At 38.2% G+C, this 25,641-nt stretch overlaps 2 protein-coding genes and 1 non-coding gene across 8 annotated transcripts in view; 2 read left to right on the top strand and 1 right to left on the bottom strand.

Moving 5' to 3' along the window:
- RNF111 (ring finger protein 111) overlaps positions 1-17,209 on the bottom strand; it is a 113,776-nt gene extending 96,567 nt beyond the window's left edge. The window contains exon 1 of the mRNA XM_081831161.1: positions 16,935-17,209. The gene's annotated coding sequence lies outside the window, so the exon portion shown is untranslated. The remainder of the gene's footprint in view (positions 1-16,934) is intronic.
- Positions 9,978-10,159, top strand: LOC115941906 (U2 spliceosomal RNA). The gene has a single exon (XR_004076575.1). It is a non-coding gene; the product is annotated as a U2 spliceosomal RNA (small nuclear RNA).
- Positions 17,210-17,765: 556 nt separating the features above from the next.
- Positions 17,766-25,641, top strand: part of SLTM (SAFB like transcription modulator) — a 43,073-nt gene continuing 35,197 nt past the window's right edge. For 3 of the 6 annotated variants that reach the window (XM_081831155.1, XM_081831153.1, XM_081831157.1), the window contains exons 1-2: positions 17,768-18,031; positions 18,995-19,082. In XM_081831155.1, coding sequence (XP_081687281.1) covers positions 17,870-18,031; positions 18,995-19,082 — 250 coding nt within the window. In that variant the 5' untranslated portion in view covers positions 17,768-17,869. Of the gene's footprint in view, positions 18,032-18,994; positions 19,083-25,641 lie in introns of all 6 variants that reach the window. The other 3 variants (XM_081831154.1, XM_081831152.1, XM_081831156.1) reach the window with 2 other exon arrangements.

Here is a 25,641-nt window from a genome sequence, read left to right as displayed (position 1 = left end):
GATAGCAGGAAGGGAAAAATGAAGGGGGGGAAATCAGAGGGGGAGATGAACCATGAGAGACTATGGACTCTGAGAAACAAACTGAGGGTTCTAGAGGGGAGGGGGTGGGGGGATGGGTTAGCCTGGTGATGGGTATTAAAGAGGGCACGTTCTGCATGGAGCACTCAGTGTTATACGCAAACAATGAATCATGGAACACTACATCAAAAACTAATGATGTAATTTATGGTGATTAACATAACATAATAAAAAAAAGAAAACATTGGTGGTAAGTTTAATATAGGTCTTGGTGATGATTTTTAAAATCTGACACTGAAAGTAAAAGTAACAAAAGCAAAAATAAACAAGTGAGATTACATAAAAACTAAAAAGCTTCTGAACAGCAAAGAAAGCAATCAACAAAATAAAAAGGGGGTGCCTCAGTGGCACAGTTGGTTAAGTATCCAACTCTTGGTTTCGGCTCAGGTCATGATCTCCCGGTTATGGGATTGAGCCCCACCTGGGACTCTGTGCTCAGTGTGGAGTGTGTTTCAGATTCTTTCTACCTCCCCATCTGCCTCTCCCTGCTTCCTTACATGCACTCACACATGCTCTCTCTCTCTCAAATAAATAAATAAAATCTTTAAAAATAAATAAAAATAAAAAATCAATCTACTGAATGGGAGAAAATATTTGCAAATCATATATACTGATAAGGGGTTAATATCCACAATACATAAATACACATACAATTCAATAGTAAAAAACCCCCAAACAATGCAATGAAAAAAATGAACAGAGGACCCGAATACACACTTCTCCAAATAAGACATACAGATGGCAAACAGACAAATGCAAAGATGCTCAACATCACTAATTTATCAGGAAAATGCAAATAAACCATAATAAGATATCACCTCACATCGGTCAGAATGACTAGTATAAAAAGACAAGAAATAACAAGTGTTGGAGAGGATGTGGAGAAAAGGGAACCCTTGTACACTGTGGGTAGGAATATAAATTGGTACAGCCATTATGGGGAACAGTACAGAGGTTCCTAAGAAAATTAACAATGAAACTAACATATATGATCGAGCAACTCCACCTCTGGGTATTTATCCAAAGAAAATAAAAACAACAACTTGAAAAGATATATGTATCCTCATGTTCACTGCAGCACTATTTACAGTAGCCAAGATGTGGAAACAACCTAAATGTCCACTGACGGATGAATGTATAAAGACATTGTGGTATATATACACAATGGAATATTATTAGCACATACAAAAAAAGGAAATCTTGCCATTTGTGACAACAGATGAAACTTTGCCTGCATTATGCTAAGTGAAATAGGTCAGAAAAGATGAATCCTATATAATCTCTCTTATATGAGTAATCTAAAGAAAGAAACAAACAAAAACAAGCTCATAGATACAGAGAACAGATTGGTGGTTGCCAAAGGCAGGGGTTGGGAGGATGAGAGAAATGGGAAAAGGGGCCAAAAGATAAAAACAAACACACATACACAAAACAACAAAACCCACAAAAATAGCAGAAATCAATGAGAAAACAAAAGTATAGGAATCAGTGGAACCTGGTTCTCTAAGAGTATCAGTAATACAGATAAACCACTAACCAGACTATTTAAGGATTAATAAAAGAGAGAAGAAATACATTGCCAACATCAGGAATGAGAAAAAGGACATCACTTCAGATCCATACATGGACTTCGTTGTTTTAGAAATTCCCTAAAGAAAACTTGAGGGCCAGATGACTTCTCTGGTGAATTCTATAAAATGCTTAAGGAAGAAAGAATACCAATCCTACACAAACTCTTGTAGATAATACAAAAGTGAATACATCTCAACTCATTTATGGGGCCAGCATTACCCTTAAACCAAGAGCAAAAATATTAAAAGAAAATTTAGACCAACAAACCCTCATGAACGTAGAAGTCTAAATCTTTAACAAAATTTTAGTAAATCAAATCTAGCCATATATAAAAATGGATAATATATCATGAACAAGTGCATTTTATCACAGGAATACATGGTTGGTTTAATAAGATATCAGTTAATGTAATTCATCATATCACACTAAAAAAAGAAAAGTAATCATCTCTAAAGATTAAAAAAAATCACTTGACAAAATTCAACACCCTTTCATGATAACTTACAGCAAACTAAAAATGGGGAAAAAATTCTAAATCATTCTAAAACAAGGCATCTTTAAAAAACCTTCAGCTAATATCAGAGTTAATAGTAAAAGACTAACACCTTTTCCCCTAACACAAAAACAAAGTGAATGTCATAAACTCTGAATCTACCTTTAGCTTTGCAATTAGAGTCCATGTTTCCCTCCTCTGTATCAATAAACTTATGTTTATAACCACTATTAGAGCACTTATGATATTTTATTTAATCCATTTACCCTTCTGTCTCTCACTCTACTGTGACCTTGTAAAGGATAAGTCCTTTGTTTTACTCATCTCTGTATGAATGTTTAAGAGATGTAATGGGTCTTAAGGATCATCTAATTCAGTCATCCTATTTCCCACTAGAGGAAAGTAAACCCTAGAGAGATTAAATAACTTGTCCAATATCCTATTAGCAACTTAGTTGGTAGTAATAATCAACTGTGTCTTTTCATCTAAGAGGTACTACCTCTTTGAATTGATCAGTAAGTAAAGTAGGCTTTATTCACATTTTAAGTGAGAAAATTATATAGGAGTTTCATTACTTGCCCAGAGTCAATATTATGTGTTAAAACAAGGAGCACACAAAGACAAAAGTTGTTTCACATTAAAAATATTTTTGTTGTTGTAGGATGAATATTTTCCACTGCTCCATTTTTGAACTGTGCAACAAAAACCTGTCTTAACGATGAGAAAATAAGCTTAGAGATGCAATCTAAGAATCTGAAACTATGACTATATATTAAGATGTAAAGTACTCATTAATTCCTTGCTACAAGTGCCACTTTAAACAAACCATCTCTTGTGTGTGTGCAAACATTCCCATCCCTATTCTCTAATTGTATTTGTGATAGCTTACATGAATACAAATAGTATCAGGGTAGAAATTTAAAAAGATTAACATTTTAGAAAAACAATGACACAGGAGGATAGCAAAATTCAGTCTGAAGCAATTATGAGAGGATACAAGAAATACATACCATAGAATCCTGGACAATTTTTAGATGTGAGCCACAAGTTTAGCTTTAGATTCCTTTCAGTCAAAGCCAATAAGTAAACATAATCAGTTACAAGATTCACAAGAGTCATTATGGTAATATGTCTCAGAAGAAGCAGAAATTTTCCTTATATTGAAACCTGAAAGAAATATTATCATTAAAGGGACACTGTGTGAAAATAATCATTCTTAACAACATCCCTACAATAATTACCATAGTGAGTTTCGTGAAGGAAAGGAAGCTGGGGTGACCTATAGCACAGTGAGATCCATAACTCTTTAAGAAAGGAGGTGAGGGGTGCCTGGGTGGCTCAGTTGGTTGAGCATCTGACTCTTGGTTTTGGTTCAGGTCGTGATCTCAGGGTCCTGAGATTGAGGCCCATGTCAGGTTCCACGCTCAGCAGGGAGTCTGCTTGAGGTTTTCTCTCTCCCTCTCCCTCTGCCCCTCACCCTGCTCTCTCTCTCTCTCTCAAATAAATAATCTTAAAAAGAAAGGAAGGAAGAAAGGAAAGAAGGAAGGAAGGAAGGAAGGAAGGAAGGAAGTGAGTTTGGGGTGCCTTGCTGGCTCAGTTGGTAGAGCCTGTGACTCTTGATCTCAAGGTTGTGAGTTCAAGCCCCACACTGGATGTAGAGATTACTTTAATTAATTAATTAATTAATTTTAAAAAAAGAAAGGAGGTGAGCTCAACTAAAAGTAAACATATGAGAGGGAGGCTGATACAGAAGCCAAAGTGTGAGTCTGGTAATAATAATCTCCCATAATCTCTTACTACAAAAATCTTCTAGGAGGTTTAGGACCATGTGCCCTCTCACCAAGTCAAGACACAAGCTTTGCAAGAGGGTTCTTCTATATGTAAAACCTCCTGAATATCATCCCCTCCTGTCCTATGGGTATTTATAGCTTATCTGAAATCCAAAGACTGGGTAAGACAAAGACCATGGATTTTAGAACACTCTGCTACTAGTCATAAAGAGATCAGTTATTGCATGACATAGAGAAGCAATACTATTCCTACAGTACCATGTACATGGGGAAACTTGTTACATGTGAGAAGGGTTTTAATAGTTATGTCTTGAGTAACCAAAGACAAGGTTTTCTAAAGAACCAACCTTACAAAAGAGATGGGAGACATATTAATTTGTGTGATGAATTCATGAATGTTCACTATACTCTTTTTCCACTTTTGTCTATGTTTGAAATTTTCCATAAAAACTGAAGAAAATATAATTATGTTGAAGATCCTCAAAGAGATCAATGAAGAAGTAACATTTGTTTATGAAAAATAACAAGAAATTATAAAACAGAAATAAAACAAGAATAGATGGATACAAAATACAATTAGAAATCCCATAAATAGGGGCGCCTGGGTGGCTCAGTTGTTAAGCGTCTGCCTTTGGCTCAGGTCATGATCCCAGGGTCCTGGGATCGAGCCCCACATCGGGCTCTCTGCTCGGCCGGGAGCCTGCCTCTTCCTCTCCCACTCCCCCTGCTTGTGTTCCCTCTCTAGCTGTCTCTATCTCTCTCTGTCAAATAAATAAAATAAAATCTTTAAAAAAAAAAAAAGAAATCCCATAAATAGAAAAAGTAGTAATAGAAATTTACAAGAAACCCCCAAACAACCCAATTATAAATGGACAAAGATTTGAATAGATATTTTACAAAAGAAGATATATGAATGGCTGGAATAAGCACATGGAAAGATGCTTAACATATTAATCATCAGGGAAATGCAAATTAAAATGTCAACAAAATACCACTTCACACCCACTAGTATGGTTATAATAAAAAAGACAGACAATAACAAGTGTTGGAAACGATATGGAGAAATAGGACCCTCATATGCTGCTGATGGGTATATACATGGTACAGCTACTATGGCAGTCTCTTAGAAATTAAACATAAATTTACAATAAAACCCAGCAATTCCACTCCTAGATGTCTATCCAAGAAAATGAGAACAAGTGCAAACAAAGACTTGTACACAAATGTTCATAGCAGCATTATTCATAATAGTTTAAATTGGAAACAATCCAAATGTCTATCAACTAGCATAGAGATAACCATAATGTGGTAGTTGTATCTATATAACGGATCACTGTCAGCAGTATAAAGGAACAAACAACCGATACAGGCTACAAAATGGATAAATCTCAAAGAACCTAGATGCATAACACATGCTGTATAGTTTCATTCATATGAAATGTCCAGAAAAGGCAAATCTATAGAAATATAAAGTATATTAGTGGTTGCCTAGGGCTGGGATGTGGGAACAGGGTGACTTCAAATGGGCATGAGGGATTATTCTGGTGTGATAGAATGTTCTAAAACTGGATTATGAGGACCGTTGTACAACTTTATCAATTTACAAAAAATCATTGAATTGTATAGTTTAAATGGTATGCAAATTTGCTATAGATTGAATGTTTGTGTCCCCCCCATTCATATGTAAGCAGAGTCCTCATGAATAGGATTAATGCTCTTATAAAAGAGGATCCAGAGAGCTCTCTTCATCCTTTCTGACCTCACCAGACACTGAATCTGCTGGCCCCTTGATCTTGGACTTCTGAGCCTCCAGAAAAGTGAGAAAAAAATTTCTGTTCTTTCTTAGCCACTCAGTCTATGGTGGTTTTCTTATAGCAGCCCAAAGGGACTAAAACAAAATTATACCTCGATGAAGCAACTATTAACAGTTTCTTATGTATTCTTCCAGATACGTCTGGTATCTGGAAGAATTACGGATGTTTACATACGTAATTATACACATTGTTTTTCCCTTACAACTTATAGCATACCATTCAAACTATCTTCCAGTGTCTAGTTCTGTTTGATTTTTTTTTAAATTTTTTTTTAAATGTTTTATTTATTTATTCATGAAAGTCAGAGAGAGAGAGAGAGAGAGGCAGAGGCAGAGGGAGAAGCAGGCTCCCCGCGGAGCAGGGAGCCTGATGCGGGACTCGATCCCAGGACCCTGGGATCATGACCCGAGCCAAAGGCAGATGCCTAACCATCTGAGCCACCCAGGCGCCCCTAGTTCTGTTTGATTTTTAAGAAAGATCCTGTAGATCTTTCCATAGTAGTATATGCATTGATCCATCATTTTTATAAATATGTACTGAGCATTCTGCTATATAACCATACCACTAATGAATTTTTAGATTATTTCCATCAATTTTGCTATTGTAAATAATGCCACAGTAAATATCTTGGTGCATATGCATATTTCATATAAGTGTGCTATTACCTACAAGAATGCATTATTACCTATGAGTAGAATTTCTGGGCCAAAGGGTCCGTGCATTGTAATTTTGTTATATGTTTTCAAATTGATTTCCATACAGATGAATTTAAAGTCCAGTCAGCAATGCATGAGGATATATTGACAACACATTTTTGACAATACAACTTAACAAACCTTTAATCTCCATGCCAACCTAAAATGTTATGACAAAAAAAGGCACTTTACATTAGCTTGTCTCTTAGAAGAACAGAAATTCTCTTTCCACTTGGAACAACCTTATGTGAAACTTTGAAAACTTTGTGAATGGGACAAATTCCTCAAAAAACACAAATTACCAAAGCTCACTCAAGTAGAAATAAACTACCCGAAGAGTCACATATCTTGAAGAAATTGATTTTGTACTTAAAAACTTCACACACACACACACACACACACAAAAGAAATTCTAGATTTGGAGGGCTTCAATGAGGAACTCTGCCTAACATTTAAGGAAAACATGATATTAGTTCTATGTATACTTTAGCAAAAATACAAGATAAAGAAATATTTCCCAAATCATTTTGTGGGACCAGCATTACCTTGACATCAAAAGCAGATAAAAACATTACAAGAGAGAAAACTTCATATCCCATAAAAATAGATTAAAAAGTCCCTAACAATGGGGTGCCTGGCTGGCTCAGTGATAGAGCACATGACCCCTAATCTCAGGGCCATGAGTTTGAGCCCCACATTGTGGGTAGAGTTTACTCAAAGAAAAACCCTAACAAAGTATTAATATAATCCAGCAATCTTTAGAAGAATAATATATAATTTACAGAACAAAAATAATTTTTAGGAAAATTTAAATTTTCCAATTGGAGTTTACCAAAAGAGAGCAAGGTTGACTCAATATGCAAAAACAAATCAATTGAGTTAACCATATCAAAGACTAAAAAAGAAAAACCATATGATCATCCAATAGACACAGAACAATTATTTAACAAAATTCAACATCCAGGGCTCCTGGGTGACTCAGATGGTGAAGTGTCTGCATTCAGCTCAGGTCATGATCTCCAGGTCCTGGGATTGAGCCCCATGTCAGGCTCCCAGCTCAGCAGGGAGTCTGTTTCTCCCTCTCCCTCTGCCTCTCCACCTGCTTGTGCTCTCTCTGTCAAGGATCTCAAAGAGCAAAATGATTTTCAAAAAGGAGAACAAATTTGGGGACTCACGCTATCTAATTTCAAGAGTTATTATAAGGCTACAATAACCAAGACAGTCTGGTAATCCTGTAAGGATAGACACGTAGCTCAATGGAGCACAATGGTGTCCAGAAATAGATCAACTGAGTTTCTTTCTCTGAAAAAAAAGAAAAAAAGATTTATTTGTCAGAGAGAGAGAGCACAAGCAGGGGGAGCGACAGGCAGAGGGAGAAGCAGGCTCCCTGCTGAGCAAGGAGCCCAACATGGGACTAGATCCCAGGACCCCTGGATCATGATCTGACTGAAGGCAGACGCTTAACTGACTGAGCCACCCAGGCATCCTAGATCAACTGAGTTTCAACAATGTTGCCAAGATAATTCAACAAGGAAAGAATAGTTTTTTCAACAAATGGTGATGAGACAATTATACTTCCACATTAAAACGAATTTTGACTGTTACCTCACACCATATAAACAATTAACTCAAAATGGATCAGAGGCTTAAGAGCTAAAACTTAATACTTTAAGAGGGGCACCTGGCTGGCTCAGTTGGTGAAGCACGTGACTCTTGATCTCAGGGTTGTAGGTTTGAGCCCCACATTGGGTGCAGAAATTACTTAAAAAAATAAAACCTTAAAAAAAAAAACACAACACTTTTAGGAGAAGACATCAGACAAAATCTTTGTGACCTTGGGTTAGGCAAATGTTTCTTAGCTAAGATGCAAAAAGCATGAATCGTGAAAAGAAATGACAGACTGGACATCCTTAAAGTTTAAAAGTCCTGACATTTGAAAGTATCCCTCATAAAACGATGGTATGAGTTAGAAACCAAGAGAAAATATTCAAAAGATACATATATAAAAAAGGAGTTATATGCATAGTATTAAAAAAACCCATTAAAACCTAGTAATAGTGAGACAACCCAATTTTTTAAATGAACAACAACAAAAAGATTTGAACACTTCATCACATACTGATGGCAAATTAGCACATGAAAACATATTCAAAGTTATTAGTCATTACAGAAATGTAAATTAAAACAACAACACTACATAACTACTAAAATGGTTAAAATGAAAAAGACTGTCCATATTCATATTAAGTCCTAATAAGGATTTAGAGCAACTGAAACCCTCAGATATTGCTGGTGGGAATGCAAAATAGCATATCTAGAAAACAGGTTGGCAGTTTCTCCTGAAGTTAAACATACAATTACCATACTACCCTTTTTTGGTATCTACCCCCACCTCAAAATGAAAACATATGTCCACACAAGTACCTGTATGTTAATGTTTACAGCTGCTTTATTCATAATATTAAAATTAAAAACAACTCAAATTTGAGCCCATCAATTGGCTTCATACTATATGATTCCATTTATATGGTAAACTGGAAAAGGCAAAACTATAGTAACAGAAATCAGATCAATGGTTGCCAGGACCTGGGAATTCACCAGTGTTCTCTTCCAGGACTGATTTCATCTCTTATATTTAAATACTAATCCATTTGGAATGTATCCTGGTATTAGACATTGATTCCCTTTAGTTATTAAAAGTCCCAACTTTTGATAACACATTATTACATACTTAATAAAACAGCTAAAATTTTAAAAAGTGAAAATACCAAACACTGGCAAGAATATGGAAAACCTAGATGTCTTATAAATTGCTGGTAGAAATATAAAATGGTAAAGCCACACCAGAAGAGTTTGGAAGTTTATTAAAAAACGAAACATACATACAACATGACTTTTTGTTCTCTACTATTGGAAGCTCTTTTTATATCAGGGATACTAAGCTTTTGTTTTTGACATGCCATTCATGCTCCTGGGCATTTGTCCCAGAGAAATGACTAGAGTTCACACAAAAACCAAACTGTGGTACGTTCATACAATGGGAAACTACTCAGCAACAAAAAGGAACAAACTATAAATACATGCAACAGCTTGGATCTCTAGGGACTTATGCTGAGTAAAAAAAAGACAATTTCAATGGGTCCCATATTCTATGATTCCATTTGTGTAACATTCTTCAAGTGAAAAAATTACAGAGATGGAGGACAGATTAGTAGTTGCCAGGGGTTAGGCTTGTGGGGGTGGGAGAAAGGAGTGGGTGTGACTATAAAGAAGTGGCACAGGGAGATATTTGTGTGATGGAATAGTTCTGGGTCTTCATTGAAGTGTATCAAGAATCTTTGTATGAGATAAAAAGAGCATGGAAATATACACACCCATTGTACCAATATCAATGCCCGATTTTGATATTGTAGTATAGTTACAAGAGGTGTAATGATTTGGAGAAACTGGATGAAGGGGTCATGGGAACACTCTGTACTATTTTTGTAATTTCCTGTGAATTTATAATTATTTTAAAACAAAAAAAAATTAAGCAATCACTTCTCGGCCTTTTGGCTAAGATCAAGTGTAGTATTTGCTCTTTTCAGTTTAATATATGATACGTCCTCTGAGGACAATATATTAAATGGATTTTTGGAGCAGGGAGATGGAATAGGAAATTGTCCACTCCACGTATCGACCTGGTATTGCAGTACCTCCAGGAACAGTGCAGCCCCTCAGGGGAAATACCCAGGTGTCTAAGTTCAGCTTGAGCTGTGGGGGGTTGTTATCTGAGATCATGTGTGTTGGATGCTTCTGCCTTCTAGTGTCTGGTCTGGAGGCTTGTGTCTGGCTTCCTGGAGGCATAGGTATATATACGCACTATGGTCTTCTATTTATTTATTTAAAGATTTTATTTATTTATTTGAGAGAGAGAGGAGGAGAGAGAATATGAGCAGGGGGAGGAAAAGAGGGAGAGAGACAAGCAGACTGTGCACTGACTGCTGAGCCCTATGCGGGGCTTGATCCCTTGACCCAGAGATCATTTTCTGAACTGAAACCAAGAGTCAGATGCTTAACCCACTGAACCACCTAGGCACCCTTACCCATTCTACTATTAACTGACATTTGTTGGGTTTCTAGGTTGGGGCTATTACAAATACTGCTGCTATGTGTATTTGTTTTCCCATAAACTATATACTTAAGAGTGAATTTCTGGGTCAAAAGATATGTGGTTCTGTAAATTTATTAGATAATTCTAAACTGTTTTCTAAAGTAGTTGTATCCATTTTTACTCCCACTTAATCCTGGTTCCAATTACTCCACATCTTTGCCAACACTTGGTATTGTTAGTTTCCCTGATTTAGGCATTATGCTGGGGTATAAAGAGATATCATTGTAGTTTTAATATATAATTTCCTGATTACTAATGAGATTGTGTGTGTTTGTGTGTGCATGCCATCTGACTTTTCTCTTTGGTGTAGTATGTTTTTAGACTTGACCATTTTTGGGGCACCTGGGTGGTTCAGTCAGTTAAGCGTCTGCCTTCGGCTCAGGTGATGATCTCAGGGCTCTGGGATGGAGCCCTGTGTCAGGCTCTCTGCTCAGGGGGGAGTCTGCCTCTCCCTCTCCCTCTGCTCTTTCCCCCAACATTCTCTCTCAAACAAATAAATAAAATCTTTTTTTTTTTTTTTAAGATTTTCATTTCTTTTTTGACAGCAAGAGAGACAGCGAGAGAGGGAACACAAGCAGGGGGAGTGGGAGAGGGAGAAGCAGGCTCCCCGCGGAGCAGGGAACCCGATGCGGGGCTCAATCCCAGGACCCTGGGATCATGACCTGAGCCAGAGGCAGATGCTAAATGACTGAGCCACCCAGGCACCCCACAAATAAATAAAATCTTTTTTTTTTTAAATGAGATGATGCATTATCTTTTTTTTTTTTTTAAAGATTTATTTGAGAGAGAGAGAATGAGAGAGAGAGAGAGCACATGAGAGGGGGGAGGGTCAGAGGGAGAAGCAGACCCCCCGCTGAGCAGGGAGCCCGATGCGGGACTCGATCCCGGGACTCCAGGATCATGACCTGAGCCGAAGGCAGTCGCTTAACCAACTGAGCCACCCAGGCGCCCCAAATAAATAAAATCTTAAAAAAAAAGACTTGACCATTTTTTTCCCACTGACTTGGTATCTTAATTTGTAGGAGTTCTTTGTAGATTATGGTTATGTACCCACTATTGGTTGTAGGTGTTACAAATATCTCTCACTCCATGGTTTCCCTTCTATTCTCTTAATGGTAGCTTCTGATAAGTGGAAATTCTTAATTTTAATGTCGCCAAATACATCATTTTTTTCCTTTGTAGTCAGCGCTTTTGTATCCCTTTTTCTTTTCTTTTTTTTTTTTAAAGATTTTATTTATTTATTTGAGACAGAGAGAATGAGAGACAGAGAGCATGAGAGGGAGGAGGGTCAGAGGGAGAAGCAGACTCCCCGCTGAGCAGGGAGCCCAATGCGGGACTCGATCCCGGGACTCCAGGATCATGACCTGAGCAGAAGGCAGTCGCTTAACCAACTGAGCCACCCAGGCGCCCCTCCCTTTTTCTTTTTTTAAGATTTCTTTATTTGTCAGAGGGAGCACAAGCAGGAGGAGCGGCAGGCAGAGGGAGAAGCAGGCTCTCCGCTGAGCAGGGAGCCTGATGCGGGGCTCGTTCCCAGGACCCTGGGATCATGACCTGAGCCGAAGGCAGAGGCTTAACCGACTGAGCCACACAGGCGTCCCAGTGCTTTTGTATCCTTATAGTTTTTTTCCTAATCCAAGGTCATGATAATATTCTTCTAATATGATCTTTGAGGAGAGACAAACCTGAGGGCTGACCCTCAAATCATCAAGTGACCCTGCTTGAGCTGGGACATTAACCTTCTGCCCTGGTGCTGGGATTTACACCATTGGCTCCCCTGGTTCTCAGGCCTTTAGACTTTGGTTGCAATTACACCACTGACTTTCCTGGGTGTAAGGCCAGGAAATCTTCTTTTACTTCTTTTTTAAAAAATTATTATTATTTTAAGTAGCCTCCATATCCAGCATGGAGCCCAACCCAGGGCTTGAATTCAGGACCCCGAGATCAGGACCTGAGCTGAGATCAAGAGTTGGATGCTTAACTTCTGAGCCAGCCAGGTGCACCAGGAAATCTTGATCCATAGATTCAAGAAGTTCGACAAAACCCAAGTAGGATACATTTTTTAAAACCATACATCAGGACAGAACTTCAGATTGCAGATGGAAGATCTTGGGATTTCTTAGCCTCCATAACTGTGTGAGATTATACATATATATACAATCTCTCTCCACACACACACACACACACAAATATGTCTCCTATTGGTTCAAGTTTTCTCTGGAGAACCATAATACATCTAAACCTAAAAGTAATAACATTCTGTTAATGGATTAAATATTTCAGATAAATGATTGTCAGTCTAGATTAAAAACAACAACTGTATGTTACTTAGAAAAGCGTATCTTAAAAACATGCAAAAGGGGGCACCTGGGTGGCTCAGTCAGTTAAGCGTCTGACTATTGATCTCAGCTCAGGTCTTGATTTCAGAGTCATGAATTCAAGCCCCATGTTGGGCCCCATGTTGGGCTCAACACTGGGTATGGAGCCTACTTAAAGAAAAAAATTAAAAACATGCAAAAAGCAAGGCACCTGGGTGGCTCAGTTGGTTAAGTGTCTGTCTTTGGCTCAGGTCATGATCCCAGAGTCCTGGGATCGAGCCCCGCATCAGGCTCCTTGCTCAGTGGGGAGTCTGTTTCTCCCTCTGCCTGCCGCTACCCCCGCTTGTGCTTTTTCTCTTTCTCTGTCAAATAAATAAATAAATAAATAAATAAATAAATAAAATTTTTTTAAAAAACATGCAAAAAGCTTGAAGGCAAAAGTTTGGCAAAAGACACACTTTGTAAACACTACCTTAGAGAAAGCTGGTAAAGCATTCAAGCAAAATAAAAACTACTAAAGATAAAAGGCTCACTTAATTAATTATGAAGGTGTAAAAACTGTATATTTGTATACATCTAATAACAAAGTCTTAAAATACATGAGGTAACATTTGACAGTTCTACAAACAAATCCACATTCTTGTGAAATTCTTTTTTTTTTTTTAAAGATTTTATTTATTTATTTGTCACAGAGAGAGAGAGAGAGAGACAGAGACAGAGACAGAGAGAGAGGGAGAGCAAAAGCAGGGGGAGCGGCAGGCAGAGGGAGAGGGAGAAGCAGGCTCCCCACTGAGCAGGGAGCCCAACATGGGGCTCAATCCCCGGATCCCAGGATCATGACCTGAGCCAAAGGCAGACACTTAACTGACAGCCACCCAGGCGTCCCTTGTTGAGAAATTATTTTTTTTAATTTTTTAAAAAAATTTTATTATATTATGTTATGTTAGTCACCATACATTACATCATTAGTTTTCGATGTAGTGTTCCATGATTCATTGTTTGCGTATAACACCCAGTGCTCCATGCAGTACGTGTCCTCCTTAATACCCATCACCAGGCTAACCCATCCCCCCACTCCCCTCCCCTCTAGAAACTTCAGTTTGTTTCTCAGAGTCCATAGTCCCTCATGGTTCATCTCCCCCTGCTGTGAAATTCTTAACACATCTCTCACAGTAATTAATATAACAAGACACAGAAAATAAGTAAGAAAAGAAAAGGTTTGAACTTTCTATTTTGTCAAGCATTTTTATTATTTTGGGGGGGCATGTATCTGATTTACCTCTTCTGTCATTACCAGAAGCTATACACTTTCCATTAGGGGAAGGACACGACATCTCAACGGCTGCCAATAGTAAATATCTGGGCCAAGCAAAGATATTTCAAGATGAGAAAGTTTTTAAAGCCTATTAGAAAGTGAGGGTAGGGAACAATGATATTGGACAGGAAGATGGTAAGCAGAGACTAAGGTCTCTCAAAAAGAAAACAGAGTGAATAGTAGAAATTGGGCCTTAGCATTAGGAGGAAGGTAGAAAATTCTCTTTGGGAATGCAAATAAACTTTGGTGGAAAACAAGACATTGTAACAACAACAACAACAAAATGCAATGGATTTGAAATCATCCTGGATCTTCCTTTTACTGACTCTATACTCTTGGACCAGTTATTGACATTTTGAACCTCAGGTTTCTTGTCCATAAAATAAAGATCATTCTATCTAACCCTATAAGGGTTAAATTTTCCTATTATAGGCTCTCAGAGCACTGTGTCTATTTTCCTTCAAGCAATTTATTACTGAGAGTCTACATTGTGTTAGGAGCCCACACAATGGTGAACAAAATAGAGCAGGTTTATCATTATCTTCCTAGGACCTGGCAAGCCTAGCAGATAGTACATATTCAACAGATATTTCTTAAACGATGAGCTTATATAAAAACAAAAACAAAGCCCATAATGAGTGCAAAAGTATTCAGTAAATGGCATGAGGCTTTCTACAATAAAATACAGGTTATTATTACTTTTTAAGTAGTGTTCTTGATGCAGGAAAAAATATCATACTAAAGAAACATCCATTTAAAGGTGAATTACTGGGGTGCCTCAGCGGCTCAGTCGGTTAAGTGTCTGCCTTTGGCTCAGGTCATGATCTCAGGGTCCTGGGATTGAGCCCTGCATCAGGCTCCCTGCTCCTCGGGAAGCCTACTTCTTCCTCGCCCACTTCCCCTGCTTGTGTTCCCTCTCTCACTGTGTCTCTCTCTGTCAAATAAATAAATACTTTTGGGGTGCCTGGGTGGCTCAGTCGGTTAAGCGTCTGCTTTCGGCTCAGGTCATGATCCCAGGATCTAGGGATCAAGCCCCGCATCGGGCTCCCTGCTCAGCGGGAAGTCTGCTTTTCCCTCTCCCTCTCCCACTCCCCTGCTTGTGCCTTCTCTCTCTCTCTAATAACTAAATAAAATCTTTAAAATAAATAAATAAATAAAATCTTTTAAAAAAATAAAGGTGAATTACTTAGATAAGTAATTTCAAAAACCAAAAATCATAGGTTAAATGACAAAATCAAATATTCTAGATGTTAAATGAAAAAATATTTTTTCCTCCATTTTATTTTCTATAACATAGAATTAGATTTATGTATTATGTATAGCTTCAAACTTATAAAAAGAATTTAAACAGTATACAATTAACCTTATGCCCTTCATCTAGATTTCCTAATTATTAAAATTTTTGCCACATTTGTTTCCTCAATTATTAACATTTTGCTACACTTACTTTAGTGATTTGTAACATATTGCCACATTTGTTCTCCCCATCCAAGCCATTTGAAAGTAAATTGCAGACAGAAAGATACTTCACTTCTAAGAACCTCAGCAAGTATGTCCTAAGAACCAAGACATTGGACATAACCATGATACAACATTCCAGATATTTAACACTGGTACAATAAAGCTATCTAATTTACAGTCAGATTTCCCAATTGTCTCAAATTTCCCAATTGTTCATTTAGTAGCTTTTTTTTGATCCAGAATCCAAACAATCACACGAAATTTAGTTTTCAATCCCTTTAGTGATCTTTATTTCAGAACTGCTCTACTACTTTTACTTTTATGATACTGCCTTTTTTTGTAGAATCTAGAGCTTTTGTTTTGTTGAATGCCCTACAATTGTCTGATTGTTTTCTCATGATGAGATTTGGGTTAAACATTCTTGGCATTTTGGCAGGTGATGTGTCCTTCTCAAATGCATCAGATCAGAAGGCATAGATCTCCTTTTTAAAGATAACTCCATTATTAAATTTTTTCTTAAGACAAAGAAAAACTCATTCACTTTAACTATCACATTATTTTTTGGCTAGTACAACTGCTCTTTACAAGTATTCACCCGTATTCACAAAGGTGGGCCAGTGGGCACTAGTGGACACAAGGCAGGTGGCATAGTGGGAAAGACACTGGAATGAGATCTTAGGTTCAGTGTCAATTTGGCCAATAATTAGTGTGGGTCCCTGGATAAATTTCTAAAAATCTTCATTGAGAGAGAGATAGAGGACTGCGCCATATTTCCAAAGATCCTTTGAATTCTAAAATTCTATTGACTGTGAATGAAGTTATAGTAGAGACAGAGCTGGACTTGGAATCAGGAGACCTGGATTTGAGCACCGGTTCTGCCACATACCAGCTATGTGAACATGCACAAGCCATTTAATCTCTCTAAGCCTCGCATAGATTTACCCCACAGAGTTCAGAAGGATTAAGAGGGTTATTGCATGTCAAAGCACATTATAAACTGTAAAGAACTACCAGAATGTCAAGTATTATTTCATTATGTCCAGTTTTTCTTCTTTTGATCTAATTAGTCAATCAGAAAAAACGACATAAAGGGAGACAGACCTCATCAATTTAAATTTTAAAACCAGAAAATGACAGTATAATTAATTGTGCGTCATAATCAGTGTATGGAATTTATAGAATTGTTTTATTCCATAAATGCTTATGCTTCGTAAATAATGCTGACTAAAGTTACGAATAGGTACTCACTTGTACAGGCCGGTCCTTCCTAAGAAGATGGTGATTGTTCTTGGGATCCCAAATTTTGCGGGGGCAAAACAGTGAACACAGTGTATGAAAATGGAAACAAGTACTTAGAAACTTCCTCATTCCGCGATCAATTTCGTGTTGCGCCCCCAGGTCCACCGGAGGGGTTGGCAAACTGAGGCCAATGCAGAGGGGAAGTTGTCCTGGTTTTCCAGCGAGCGGGGACAGCCCTGGGATAAACTAAGCCTCTTTGGGCTGAAGGCATGTTTTCCCCTGAGCCAGCTAGTGGGACCTGTCACCCAGGCCAGCCCTTTATATTCTTATAACTCTTAGAGCCCTTTATATTCTTTATTTTCTAAAACTGCCCTACGGTTTCTTTCTGGCCTTTTGATTGGAACTCGGGAAACCTAGTTCGCTAGCGCACACTGGCCACATTTTTTTCGATTATTCAGCAGGACTGATAAAATATCTCCCTGGAAGAGGTTCAAGGCGCGCACACGCCCCTCGGTTTGTGTTGAGTAACGCACGAACTATCTATGCCGTGAAGTGCCTGACACTGTTGTTGCTCAAGACTCCAGACACTGCCAGGAAATGGCTAACGAAGCAGCGAGAGAACGGCGGCGCAGAGGACGTTGGTGCGGTTGGACGTGCCTGACCTCCCAGCCCACGCAAGGGGTCGCGCCGCCCAGGTGGCCGCGGCCGGCTCCGCGGAGCGCGCCGGGCGCCGTCCCCCGCGCCAGTGCGCACGCGCGCCCGTCATCCGGGTGCTGGCTGCGGCTGCAGGTTGCGCTGGGGTGGCGGACAGGGGGCGGGGCCAGCGGCTCATTGTGCGCAGCGCTGCGCGGCGCCGGCGACCGCCGAGGCCTGGGTCGAAGTTGGCGCTGCTGCCGCCGCCCTGCAGCCCACTCGCTGCCTCGGCAGCGCGCTGCTCTTCTAAAATGGCTGCCGCTACCGGTGCTGTGGCACCCTCGGCCGCCTCGGGTCAGGCGGAAGGTAAAAAGATCACTGATCTGCGGGTCATCGATCTCAAGTCCGAGCTGAAGCGGCGGAACTTAGACATCACCGGAGTGAAGACTGTGCTCGTTTCCCGACTCAAGCAGGTGAGGCCCGGCGAGGTCCGGGAAGGGGAGCTTAGGCCGCGCCTCGGAGCCCCCACTTCCGCCGCAGCCCCCGGCCGCCCGCAGCCGCCGGAGCCCGTGGGGCTGCGCGGTGGGGAGGCCCCGGGCGGCGCCCGCGCGCGCGAGGAGGGTGAGGACCCTCCCGCGGCGCCTCCGCCCCCGCGAGCCTAGCTGGGCCTGCGAGGGGCCCGCGAGCCGCCCGGGACTGGCCGTCGCAGCCGAGCGCGCCCCTGCCTCCCCCGGGACCGTCCCCGCCAGGCTGCGAGGGCTGCCCACGGCCGGCGCGGCCTCCCAAGGGCGATCGTGGAGACCCGGGAGGCGCTCGGTCCCCAGTCTTTAGCGGTGGTGAGCGCGTGCATTTCTTGGCCTCGGAGGGACTGGTTACTTTGGTGACTTCTGTGAAGTTACCGTTTAATTGTGCCCAACCGTTTCCTCCCCATCTTGGGGGGGACTTGGTAGTGGGAGTTGAGGGGTGGGTAAGAGAGAGGGTTTGTTTTCCGCTGGATTTTCAGTTTTTGCATTAGAGCAGTAATCTGCTTTTTCATCCCTGATTATCTTTCTGATTTGAGTGAGCGTTGGAATTGTAGTAGAGGAGAAATAAGTTTGCATTCTAGAAATCAGGAAAACTCTTTTTAGTTATTTACTTTCATAGCTAGCAACTTTTCTGCAGTTGAGAATATTTACTTTTGTTCAGTATAATAATATGTGATATTTAATTATCTCGACTCGGTAGAATTTAAAACTCCGTGTGATTTTCATACCTAATGATATTTCCCCGTGAAAGTTTCTCTCACTCGTGTAGTTTAATTGCTTTTTGAAGTCGGTTTATGAAATGACTGGCAATTCTAATGTCTTGAGGCTTGAAGTTTGCTAATTTTTTTTTTCGTTTTTATAAAATAAGTTTAGATAGATTGTGTAGCATATTAACTTCTCTTTCTAATGTAGGCTATTGAAGAGGAAGGAGGCGATCCAGATAATATTGAATTAACTGTTTCAACTGATACTCCAAACAAGAAACCAACCAAAGGCAAAGGTTGTTACGAGTTATGAACATATTTTAAAATATATTTTGGTTATATAACTTGCCTCTGCTCTTGTGCCACTTGCCCTGTTTATATAGTGCTACTCTTTGCTATTTCCCTCTGGCACTCTGCCTTCTTGGGTCAAGGAAGAAAAGTTACTGTTGCCAGGCTCTGGGTAACTTGTAACCCTTAAGATTTGGCTGAAGCTGACCTGAAAGAGACCAGTTCTTTATTGCTTCCAAAAAAAATCACAAAGTCCAGTTTCATAATGTTTCTTCCTTCATAGAGCGAAGACCTGAAGAATAAAATAGTTTAATACATGTCTACCTTGCCCCACAATTGGCAGAGTATTGATGGAATTCCTTCCGAATCTTTCACCTTGGCTCCTGCTGTTTTTTCTAGTATATTAAAATTTTATAACCTTTATGTTTAGTATTTTGTTTTACTTGGTGAACTTAATTTCCATTTATGCTATTATACATTCTAATTTTCAGTGAAATTCAAAAAGACCTCACCAATCATACTAACAAGGTAGGGAAAATCCATGATTAATTTAGCTTTAAAAAAATTATAGGGATATGTTAAAGATTTTAATTTTATAATTTTTAAACTAGGCCAGAATATATTTCTAGGATATGGTGATTTAATGAATAGGGGAAAGTGGTTTTAAATTAACATTTTGACAATACAAATGGGACTTAGATATTTTTTTAAATGTTCTGGTAATTGAAGTCTTGACTTGAATAATTATAAATTTCTCCCACCCTCTCATAAGGACAGTGGCAGAGGGTGGACATGATGTGGGTATCTGGATCCTGGTACCTATTTACAAGTTCCATGTAGAGTGTGTCATGGACAGCTGCAGAATTTTTAAAAATCTAACTTTCCTTACTACTTTAAGTATCCAAATACTGCTCTGTCTGCCGTGGACCAGATTGATTGTAACTAGGTAAAATGATCGAATGGATTAACCTTGAAAAGATGGGAATATTAACATTTGATCTTAAGCAATCTGTCGGTATTAGGACCAGGCAGATCTCGATGCCATTTCACTCTTTGAGTCTTCAGAGGTTTTCAAGAGTCCCCCTTTTGTGCCAGAGGAAATTGAACAGGGCTAAGGAGCATTTCCTGGGTGGGATGGGAATGACAGAGGTGGACATGGAGTTTAGAGGAGTAACAAAGTTATCTTGAAGATCTGTGTCTTACTTAATGTAACTCTGACTCAGTGTATCACTTTGAGAGATACATTTCCCTGGGTTGAGAGAAGCTTGTGCTGAGAAGCCTATGCTGACAAACCAGAGGTTATTTCAAAATGAAGCATAGAAATTCTGGAAATAAATATATCAGGAATTAACCATTTCTTGTAGTGATTTTGATTCATGTCATTTATTTAGCACATTGAGATAGTTTAACAGATGCTGTGTATTAATCATAGTACCAGATTATTCAAGCTGATTATCAGTTTTAGCATTGAAAGTAAACCTCATCTGATATCGTCACTCTCACCTATTTTTAATTTCTCTCTTTTTCAGTTATTAGGAACTTCATTTGTCTTACCCTTAGAAATAATTTCAGCAACATAAAATTTTAAGAAGTTTTTTCTTTTCTTTATATACAATGTGTGTGTGTATATATATAATCAGTTAATTTTTTTCTTTTACCTGGATTATTAGGATACTTGAACTTTAATTTTTCCATAACACTGGTATTAAGGTGTCTTGTGGTCTTTAGAAGTTGTAACATTTAATCATTCGTTGGTAGCAGACTACTACTGAGTACTTCATGAGACTCATTCTAGGACATGCACGATAAATGGCTCTTGTCTCCTTAAATTCCATTTATCATTGTTCTGAAAATTCTATGAATTACAAAGAACATGCTGTAAATCCCAAACTGAGAACCTGGTTTGAATTAACATGCAATTAAAGATGCTTATATATAAGATTATTTTAAATTAAGTTTAAAAATAATGTTAAAAAATAAAAATTATAAAAATAGTAAAAATCAAATTTGAATATGGAAATTTAAAAATAACTAAATTTTAAAATCAAGCATTCAAGAAATTAAATATTATTTTAATGTGATGTCAGTTTTTTAGTCTTAATTGCTGAATTACTACATTCCAAATCTTATTTTACTCAACAGTATCGACCTTGAAAATAACTTCATCTTGGTCATACCACCTTTCCTTCAGTGGTCTGTTTCCTTTTTTTGTAAAATTGGAATTTTTACTAGATCATCTGTAGGACTCTTAGTTCTGAAATTTAATGATTATATATGGTTGGGAGTCAGAAGAAAAATGCTTTCTGTTCAACTAAAATAGATGTATAAGGAAGGAACTGTAAAACTCATAGGTGCTCAGTCAGTATAAATATTCTTTAGGACAGATTATTAGAAAAGGAAAACAAAGAAAGGGATTACTTAGAGGTGGTCATGCTGACATCAGCAAGATACGGCATATAATAGCTTGTCAGGAAAATAATTCTTATGGTAATCTTAAGGTATCAAGTAAAAGTTAAGTGATGTTAAGAAAGCAAGAAAGAAGCTTAATGGGTCTGGATAAATTACTTAGGTGAAATATTAACCTTATTCTCTTAACAAATGCTGGGTCACTATTTCTTTAAAAAATTTATGTTACAGTATTTGTGTTTAGAATAGAGGAAAAGGATTCTGTATTCTTAACTATATTTTAGAATATTTTTTAAAACAAGTTTGTGCTTATAATGTTGATAGTGTTATAGTTCTAATATTGTTTATAAAATCTGTTTGCATGCGGTTAATATGCTGAAACAGTTTGTAGCTTATATTGGTTGTCTATTCTGAGTCTTTTTACAACTTTCTTTGCTATGAACTTTTTTTTTTTGCTATGAACTTTTTAATAAGTAGCATAGAAGAAAGCTTTATACCGGGAAGATTTACTGTCGTATTATTTGGGTGTGTGTTAAGAAAGCAGTTAAACAGGTAGAGCTAACTCCTCATTAACTTGTTTTAGAGATTATAGATTCAAGGTTTCTTTTGCTTTACCTGATGATGGCATATCATATTCTTTTGATTTTCAACCTTTAGAGTCACCTGTAAACTTCAGCAAAAGTTATTTTATGTGGTTAATCAGTATAGTATTCGGAATTACATATGACACGGTACTTATTGATGTTGAAATGTGTGCAATACATGCAAGCTTAGTAAGGTTCAAATCACTACATGAAATCTGATTTTTTTCCTCCTGTAGGAACAAGTATAATTTGGGGTTATAGGTTTATCCAAACATCTAATGCCTAATTTTATGTGGAAAATACCTCTGACAATGTAATTAATTGTATGTTTACTGTATAAAGCTTCCTAAAATTTGTGTCTGATAAGGATATAGTAAACCACATAAAATGCATTTAACATAATACATTATTTTAATGGACTTTAATTCTTGCCTTTTTTTTTAACTTGGGTGTTAAGGAAACTAATCAGATTGTGGCATTGAGAAGAGCTTTGGGGACAGAATTGTCATAAATATTTTTGGATACCCACTAGGCTAGAAAGTTTGTGAGAGTAAGGACATAGTCTCTTGTTTACATTAGTCTCTGTAATGCTTAGCATGGTGCTAGGCACATATTAGGTACTCAGAAAATATTTGTTGAATGAATCCTAAGGGCCATATGATGGCTTTCTTAACTGCTTTTAAAAATACATCTTTTGGTGCTTATTTTAATTGCTTATTTCTTTGTTGGAAGCTCGTATATCAGAGATTAATAGTCTGTTATCTTCTAGAGGACCTTTCTCAATGGCACTCGTGGCTCCTCCTTAGGCACTGATGTGTAAAGCATCCTTACTCTTAGAACACAGAACACGTGAAGCATTGCAACATCCTTTTATTCTTTACCACTTTGTTGCTGGGTTGGAAATCCTCATAACTTTTGCTGGAATATTACCCAGCCTCATTTTCACATTACCAAATCAGACCTTTCACCTCTGCCATTAAAACCTGAAGCTTGTTTTCTGCAGTTTATCTGGTGGAGTATATTTATCATCAAAGCACTCATGTACTTTTTTCAGCTGTTTTATTGTGTCAAATGTGATGTGTGTCAGGGTAGGGAAAATTTTCTAGTACTTTAAGACAGTGCGCTTCTCCCAAGTTAGTCCTCTTCTAGGCTTTCTGAATTAGGAGCAGAGGGCTTCAGACTATCACCTCTTTCACAAACTCATGTAAAATAAGGTATGAATTGTCCAGGAATTAGGGGAAAAAGAAATATTAGTTGGTGGCATCAGAAATGACTTTAATGAAGAGGTTGAAAAATGGTTTAGGGTATAAGGGTGGAATTTACTGGTTAATTAATCAACTATGCTATAGTTCTCACATATATGTCATATAAAAGGGCCTCAAGGTTCTGCGGTTCTAGGAGTTAACTACTCACATCCTGAACTCCACAGCCTGAGTTGGTCTTATGTAGCAGATCTGGTACCCTGGAATAGTAGTTTGCATGATGGCTTTACAGTGTTGTTTCCAGATTATAAAAGGGAAATACATTCATTAAAAAATTTCATAATCCAGAAAGGCACTTTAGGTGAAAATTGCCCGTAATTCCATCACCCTGAATCTATCACATGTGTTATTTGTTGATCTAAGTTGTATATGTACATGTGCATGTACTCATAGGAGATTTATGTTATGGATTTTTTTTTTCCCCTTTTCGGCAACTAAAACAGGTTCACATCATACATGGTGTTTTGTTAAAGGCAGATAGAATTGAAATTTTCTCTAGTCTGGAGAAGCTGAAAACAATAATCTTCCTTGTACTTTCTTTTCATTCTACCCTCTTAGTTATTTATGCTCAGTCATCCTAGTGGTTCTCTATGGTAGAGTCACTTGAGTTCTTAAAAATACAGGTACCAGGCTCCTGCCTCCCCAGAGGTTTGGTTTTGGCTGCTCTGTTGGGGGCGCAGGCTTCATTATTTTCTAACAGTTCCCCAGGTGATTCTCACGCAGGTAGAGTTAAGAACCACTGACAGCTCTGGACTAGAGCCTGAAGCTTGGCATCATTTTCATTCATTTCTTTCTGCTTGTCAGTTTGCAAATTGTTTCGTATACTTTACATTTTCCAAAAAACTTTCACATTGCTTTATTTGATTCTGACAATGAGGCTTAGGGTCAGCTGGTAGTATTTTCTTTCTGTTGATGGAATAGAAGAATAACCCATTAAAAACTGAGTTACAGTTTTGCTGCCTTTTAAATTAAAATCTTGTGTGTACACGCGTGCATGTATTTTGTGTGTGTGTGTGTGTGTGTGTGTCTTTGTTGAGTTTGGTTATCTTTAGACAACAAAGTTAACACATTTTTTGAAATATACTTTTGCGGGGTGCCTGGGTGGCTCAGTCATTAAGTGTCTGCCTTCGGCTCAGGTCGTGATCCCAGGGTCCTGGGATAGAGCCCCACATCGGGCTCCATGCTCAGCGGGAAGCCTGCTTCTCCCTCTCCCACTCCCCCTGCTTGTGTTCCCTCTCTCGCTGTGTCTCTCTCTGTCAAATAAATAAATAAAATCTTTAAAAAATAAAAAATACATACTTTGTATTTTTTAGATTTATTACAATGAGTGTGAATTATCTGCAGTAGATTTTAAAAAATATAATAAAACAATCTATTGGATGATTGCAATGTTTAAGACAACATACAAGGTCATTTAGAAAGATTTCAGTAGTAAAACATCAGTTTAATAGAAGAGATGCTAAAACCACATGCAGTTGTATGCAGACAACACAAAGCATAGTCATTATTTTAAGATACTGCATGCAGTTGGGGAGAGGTTGTTGCTGGAAACATTCATGTTCAGTTTGGCTTATATTCTGAATCTTCCCCCCCCCGGCCCCCCTTCTCAAACAGCAATTTTTTTGTTGTTGTTACTATTATTCTTTAAATTTTATTTTATTATGTTAATCACCATACATTACATCATTAGTTTTTGATGAAGTGTTCCATGATTCATTATTTGCATATAACACCCAGTGCTCCATTCAGTACATGCCCTCTTTAATACCCATCACCAGGCTAACCCATCCCCCCACCCACGTCCCCTCCAGAACCCTCAGTTTGTTTCTCAGAGTCCATAGTCTCTCATGGTTCGTCTCCCCCTCCGATTCCCCCCCTTCATTTTCCCCTTCCTACTGTCTTTTTTTTTTAACATATAATGTATTATTTGTCAAACAGCAATTTTATGACTAAACATTTTGTACAGTTTATAGCTTTGTAAATGTTTATGGGGAAGAGTTAATCAAGTTACAAAGTTTTTGGGCAAAATTACTTTAAATCTACTTTTTGAGTGGAGTTTTTTGTTTTGTTTTTGTTTTGGACATATTTCTGAACTTGAAAAGGAAAATTGCAAATCCTTAGAAGGACCTTTTGCCTTTGGAGGAGAAAACCAGTTTATGACCTAGAATCCTTTATTCATAATTCTGAAATACAAAAGTTCTGAAAATTGAAAGTTTTTTCTTAAGTTTGTTGGCAAAAGTGAGGCTATTTATGGTCTTGATTTATTTATAGTCTTGATTTATCTCATTTGGCGTGAATATGCATGTTTCGTTGCA

The sequence above is a fragment of the Leptonychotes weddellii genome, chromosome 9 (assembly GCF_054177405.1).
Source record: "Leptonychotes weddellii isolate Sample4059 chromosome 9, ASM5417740v2, whole genome shotgun sequence".
In the NCBI taxonomy this organism is placed as follows: Eukaryota; Metazoa; Chordata; class Mammalia; order Carnivora; family Phocidae; genus Leptonychotes; species Leptonychotes weddellii.
This window is presented reverse-complemented; position numbering and strand designations above follow the sequence as displayed.